The sequence below is a fragment of the Mandrillus leucophaeus genome, unplaced genomic scaffold (assembly GCF_000951045.1).
Source record: "Mandrillus leucophaeus isolate KB7577 unplaced genomic scaffold, Mleu.le_1.0 Scaffold227, whole genome shotgun sequence".
Lineage (NCBI taxonomy): Eukaryota > Metazoa > Chordata > Mammalia > Primates > Cercopithecidae > Mandrillus > Mandrillus leucophaeus.
In genome coordinates this window covers 3,360,890-3,367,625 of record NW_012102332.1, presented here as the reverse complement: position 1 = coordinate 3,367,625, position 6,736 = coordinate 3,360,890, and the positions used below count along the sequence as shown (strand labels likewise).

At 41.5% G+C, this 6,736-nt stretch overlaps 1 protein-coding gene across 7 annotated transcripts in view; it reads right to left on the bottom strand.

Annotated features, from left to right (window-relative positions):
- NIPA2 (non imprinted in Prader-Willi/Angelman syndrome 2) overlaps positions 1–6,736 on the bottom strand; it is a 42,389-nt gene that overhangs the window by 16,516 nt on the left and 19,137 nt on the right. For all 7 annotated transcript variants that reach the window (XM_011981492.1, XM_011981490.1, XM_011981487.1 and 4 more), the window contains one exon: positions 673–763. In XM_011981492.1, the coding sequence (XP_011836882.1) occupies positions 673–763 (91 nt within the window). The remainder of the gene's footprint in view (positions 1–672; positions 764–6,736) is intronic.

Sequence of the window (6,736 nt, the reverse complement as noted above, 5' to 3'; positions counted from 1 at the left end):
AAAAAAAAAAAAAAAACAAATCTACTCATTACCAACCAGGCCCTACCAAAGTGTACATGCACTGAATGATAAATATTAGGATGAGTGTAACTTTGAATTTCACTTATTTTTTATTTATTTATTTTTTGAGACAGAGTCTTGCTCTGTAGCCCAGGCTCGAGTGCAGTGGTATGATCTCAGCTCATTGCAACCTCCGCCTCCTGGGTTCAAGTCATTCTCCTGTCTCAGCCTCCTGAGTAGCTGGGACTACAGGTGCCCACCACCACGCCCAGCTAATTTTTGTATTTTTAGTAGACAGGATTTTACCATGTTAGTCAGGCTGGTCTCAAACTTCTGACCTTAGGTGATTCTATACCCGCCTCAGCCTCCCATAGTGCTGGGATTACAGGCGTGAGCCACCATTCCCAGCAACTTTGAATTTTATAAAACTGAAATCGAAGTAGAACTAGTACTGGCTCTGAATACAAGCAAAAGCATTTTCTCCCACAAATCAACAGCCTGCCTATGCACAGAAGTACTTTTTTAAAGCAATTACTACATAGTGTAAAAAGCAAAGTTCTCCAGGTTGTTGAAATGTAAATTGTGTTGAACACATGTAATTATATGGTACTGAATATTTTACAAAGTAAGGTACTGATGACTGTTTCTACATGAAAAAGGTTGTGTCCTTACCTTACTAGTACACTGAGAGCTCCGAGTGGAGTCACTAGCGTGGCTGGTGCAAACGCATACGCAGCAAAGTTGGCCACCTCACCAGCTCCCACTTGGAGATAGACAAAAGAAAAACTCAGATAAGAATGTATATACTCAACTTTGAAATGCCTGCATTTTATGCAATATCTATATATTATTTCAACTGTATTTAGTAACCTCTATATTTCTCCAATTTATTTATTTTTTTTGAGATGGAGTCTCACTCTGTCGCCCAGGCTGAAGTGGAGTGGTGCGATCTCAGCTCACTGCAAGTTCCGCCTCCCGAGTAGCTGGGACCACAGGCGCCGCCACCACGCCCGGCTAATTTTTTTCTATTTTTAGTAGAGATGGGGTTTCACCATGTCAGCCAGGATGGTCTCAATCTCCTGACGTCGTGATCTGCCCGCCTCAGCCTTCCAAAGTGCTGGGATTACAGGCATGAGCCACGCGCCTGGCCTCTCCAATTTATTAATAAGGGTTATGGGTCTGTAAATTTCCAATATTACAGTAAGAGTCCAAGTCAATTAGAAGTATTCTAGAAACAACACATATCTATAAATCTAACTGAAGAAATCTAGTTCATGCTGACATAAGGTATTTAAATAAAAATTTTAAATAAATACTTATATCCCATGACAGGAAATAAAAATCACTGAGAAGCAGCCGACATGAAAGTAAAAGGTACTCTCCCCCAAGTCCTTTTTACTTGCTCTTTTTAAAAATGCAAATCATGCTCTATGCCAGGTACTGTTCTAGAATCAGGATATATACAGCAGGGTGCAAAACAAAGACACTGCTCTGATAAAAACTTTTTTTTTTTTCCTGAGGCAGAGTCTCGCTCTGTCACCCAGGCTGGAGTGCAGTGGTGCCATCTCGGCTCACTGCAACCTCCACCTCCCGGGGTTAAAGTGATTCTCCTGCCTCAGCCTCCCAAGTAGCTGGGATTACAGGCACATGCCAACACACCCAGCTGATTTTTGTATTCTGAATAGAGACAGGGTTTCACCATGTTCATCAGGCTGGTCTTGAATTCCTGACCTCAGGTGATCCACCCACCTGAGCCTCCCAAAGTGCCGCGATTACAGGCGTGAGCCACAATGACCAGCCTCTCATAAACTTTTAGTGAGGGAAGACAAACCAAGCACGTGCCAAGAGGTTGAAAGTGTTATGAAGAAAAACAGTGCGGGAAAAAGAATGAAGTGCTGGTGATGAAAGGCGGCATCCTCCTATGTGTCATGGCATTAGATGGGGCTCTCTCATAAGGAAACTTTAGAAGACTGGGAAAGTATGTCCCACTAAGGAATTATCTACATTGAAAAGCTACTGAGGAACCCTACACAGGGCAGAGGAATGATCTCACAGAAGGATCCCTCTTGACAAAACAGTTATGCCAATTTTCATTTAGCAGTGTATGAGAGCTCCCTTTCCTCCACGTCCTCCCTGCTGATCTGTTAGGAGCATGGGATGACTCTGCTACGCTTTCAATTAGCATTTCCCATTTTCATTTGTTTATTAACCCTATGAAATCTTTTAGGGAAGCAGCTATTCAAGTTTTTCCTGTTTTCTCTTATTGATTTAAGGTAATTATATATTTCAGACATAATCTTTTATTGGTTAAAAATATTACAATTATCTTCATTTACACTCCACAATTTGCCTTTTTATTCTCTTGTTAAACTCTTTCAGTTCCTAAAATGTCTTTTAAATACTGTTTGTTACCATTAAAATTCAATCAAGGAATTTGGCTGTAATGTCTCCAGTATCTTTATATCGAGGATACTCTCTACTCTCTAATTCCTATTTATCTAGGATTGACTTCTTAAAAAGAAAAAAAAAGCTTGGAGACAGATTTTTAATTAGGAAATTATACACGTTGCTCTATTTTTTTTAATTGAACACTCTAGAAATTACATGTATGTTTAACTTGTGAAGTCTAATGTTAATATTTAGCTTTATTTCCTTCTGGATAATGCCAGAGCCTTAGAACTCTTAATCCATTTTCTCCTTTCCCATTGATTACTGTTGTGTATTTTTAAAATTTTATGCATGGATATTTTAAGTCCACGAGCCATCTCTTACGTTTATTGATTCAGATGTACTCATATACTCACCACTCTTCCCTCCTGTATTTCTAAACTTACATTTAGGTTTTTTTTGTTTTTTTTTCTGTTTAAGACGGAGTCTCACAGTGTCACCCAGGATAGAGTGCAGTGGCGTGATCTCGGCTCACTGCAGACTCTGTGTCCTAAGTTCAAGCAATTCTCCCATTTCAGCCTCCTGAATAGCTGGGACTACAGGCACCTGCCACCACACTCGGCTAATTTTTCTATTTTTAATAGAGACAGGGTTTCACCATATTGATCAGGCTGATCTCAAACTCCTGACCTCAGGTGTGCCTCAGCCTCCCAAGGTGCTGAGATTACAGGTGTGAGCCACCATGCCCAGCCTGAACACTCTTTTAAATTTGCTTTAGTATAATTTAATTATCAGTTTATCTAAAACATGTTTTAGTTTCATTCTTCAAGGATATTTTCCCTGAGTATTCTACTGCCAGCTACTTTTTGTGCCCTTTGAAGCTGTATTTCCAACTGTTTTCTACTTCCAATGGTGCTGAAAACTCAGCTGTCAATCTGCTGCCCCTTTGAGGGTACTATGAGCTTTTCTTGGACTGCTTTTAAGATATTCTGTCTATGGTTTTCATCAGTGTTACTATGGTATGTTTACATCCAGTTTTCTTTTCACAGGTTCTGCGTAGGTTTTATGGGGCTTCTTGGATCTGTGGTTTGATAACTTTGGTCAGTTCTGGAAAATTCGCAGCCATTTTTCTCTCCAAATACTGCTTCTGATTCTGTCCCTTTTTATTTGAAACTCTATTTGCTGAATCGTCTAAGTTCTATAACCCTCTCATGTATATTTTCCATCTTTTCTTGCTTGCTTCAATGTAGACAATCTCTTCCAAACTACCTCTGGTTAAGTCTCTCTTCAGCCATACCTAACCTATTAAGTCAATTCATTCATTTTCATTAGTTTTTAATTCTATAATTTCTATTTGTTTTGCAAATCTATAATGTCACTATAGTCTAGTTTATTCTTAGAATGACAGTTCCTTGTGGTAAAAACATTTTAGAGTCATGACACTTCCAATATCTGTAGTCTATGAGTCAAGTTTCTATCTGTTCCTTTTAGTAGTTTCTTAATCTCATATGCCTTAAAAAGAGATTGATCTTTATTTTTAAAATTACTCGCTAAAACAATTTAAGGTGAGAATGGTACTGTATCTTCAACAGAGAATTTTTACTTTCTTCTGCCAGGTGCCATAAAACACTAGCAGTTTGGGGCCAAGGCTGGCATCATCTGGTGCACACGAATTATCAGTGCATTGTCCCTGCCTCACTCCTAGCACCCAGCCTTCCCAGAGTACCAGCCCAGAGCAGGTGGTGGCTCCTACTCTTGGCAGCCCCAGACTCTGTGCTGTTAGTTCTGTTCAAAGATTCACTTTCTCAGCTGCCTCCTCTAGAGTCTGCAGTTAACCTCTACAGCAGAAGTATCTCTAGCTTATTCCTCTGAGCTCTAGTCCTTTCTCTCATCTTTTCTTTCTTTAGTGGAAACTGCACATTCCCTAATATTGGCCAGGTAATTTTTGACTATCATGTCACCTTCGATGCTTTTTAAAACATGGTTTTGATATTCTATCTTTCAAACTTGTTTTCAACAGAAATATTAATTCAATTAGAATGGGCGCGGTGGCTCATGCCTGTAATCCCAGCACTTTGGGAGGCCGAGACAGGCAGATCATGAGGTCAGGAGATTGAGACCACCCTGGCTAACATGGTAAAACCCCATCTCTACTAAAAATACAAAAATTAGCCAGGCGTGGTGGCAGGTGGGCCTGTAGCCCCAGCTACTGGGGAGTCTGAGGCAGGAGAATGGTGTAAACCCAGGAGGCAGAGCTTGCAGTGAGCCAAGATTGCACTACTGCACTCCAGCCTGGGCAACAGAGCAAGATTCCATCACTTAAAAAAAAAAAAAAAAAGAAATAATAATTCAATTACCTAGTACACCATTACCATAAACACTACATATTGTTTTCTGATGTTCAAAAGTGTTATATAAACTGCTAATCTCAAGGTCACCAAGGACTTCCATATTGCTAAACTCAGTGGTCATTTTTCAATCCTAATCGCACTACTCTCTGTATCTGTTGGAGATAGGGGTCTTGCTATGCTGCCCAGGCTGGTCTTGAACTCCTGGGTTCAAGGGATCCTCCCACCTCAGCCTCCCAAGCAGCTGGGATTACAGGTATGAGCCACCATGCCCAGCTCTCATCATACTTACTCTACCTCAGCAACACCTGACACAATCGACCACTCTCTGTTCCATGAAGCACTTTCTTCACTTGGCTCCACACCACCAGGCTCACATCATCTCACCCTTCCACTCTGGCTGCTCCTTCTCAGCCTCTTCTCACTCCTCCTCCTGACCTCTAAACGGACCTGGTCTGCTCTCAGGTCTCCGATCTTGGGCCTCTCTATCTATGTACCTATGTATCTGTCTAAGACAGGGTCTCACTCTATTTTATCTACCTACCTATCTAATCTATCTAATCTACCTACCTACCTACCTACCTATGAATGACAGGGTCTTTCTCTATCTTATCTATCTATCTAATCTATCTAATCTACCTACCTACCTACCTATGAATGACAGGGTCTCTCTCTATCTTATCTATCTAATCTATCTAATCTACCTACCTACCTACCTATGAATGACAGGGTCTCTCTATCTTATCTATCTATCTAATCTACCTACCTACCTACCTATGAATGACAGGGTCTCTCTCTATCTTATCTATCTAATCTATCTAATCTACCTACCTACCTATGAATGACAGGGTCTCTCTCTATCTTATCTATCTATCTAATCTACCTACCTACCTACCTACCTACCTATGAATGACAGGGTCGGTCTCTATCTTATCTACCTACCTATCTAATCTATCTAATCTACCTACCTACCTACCTACCTACCTACCTATGAATGCCAGGGTCTCTCTCTGTTGCCCAGCCTTTAGTGCAGTGGTGCGATCACAGCTCACTGCAGCCTCAACCTCCTGGGCTTAAGCAATCCTCCCACCTCAGCCTCCCAAGTAGCTGAGACTACAAGTGCACAACATCACACCTGACTAATTTTTGTATTTTTTAGTACAGACAGGGTTCTACCATATTGGCCAGGTTGGTCTCGAACTCCTGGACTCAAGTGATCTGCTCATCTCAGCCTCCCAAAGTGCTGGGCTTATAGGTGTGAACCACAGTGCCCAGCCTTTTTCTATTTTCATTTCCTCCATGATCTCATCCAGTCTTATGGCTTTAAAATAGCAAGGATGACTCTCAAAATGTTGTCTCCAGCTTAGGCCACTGCATAGAATTGCAGACTTGTCTACCAAACTACCAACTTCACATATCTACTTGAATATCTCATAGGCATTTCTAACTTCAACACATATAGACCAAACTCCAGACTTCACCCCACCCCATCAGCCCAGGTCCTTCCTGCAGTCTTACCATCAGGCAACTCAATTCTTCCAGTTACTACGACAGAAAACCATCATGACATCCTAAACCCTTGTCTTTCACACCCTACAATCTGGTGAATGAGCAAATCTTGTGAGTTCTACCTTCAAAATACATTCAGAATTCTGTCCCTTCTTATCACACTCACTGATACTACCCTGGAATGCTATCATCACCTCTTACCTGGTTTCTCTGCTTCTGCCCCTATGCAGTCTATGCCTCAACACAGCAGCCAGAGAGATCCTATTAAAAAAGACTGACCAGGTCATGCTGCTCGAAAGTCTCTAATGACTTCTCATCTCACAACAATCAAAGTCCTAGGCCAGGCACAGTGGCTCATGCCTGTAATCCCAGCACTTTGGGAGGCCAAGGCAGGCAGATCACCAGATGTCAGGAGTTCGAGACCAGCCTGGCCAACATGGTGAAACCCCGTCTCTACTAAAAATACAAAAATTAGCCAGGCATGGTGGTGG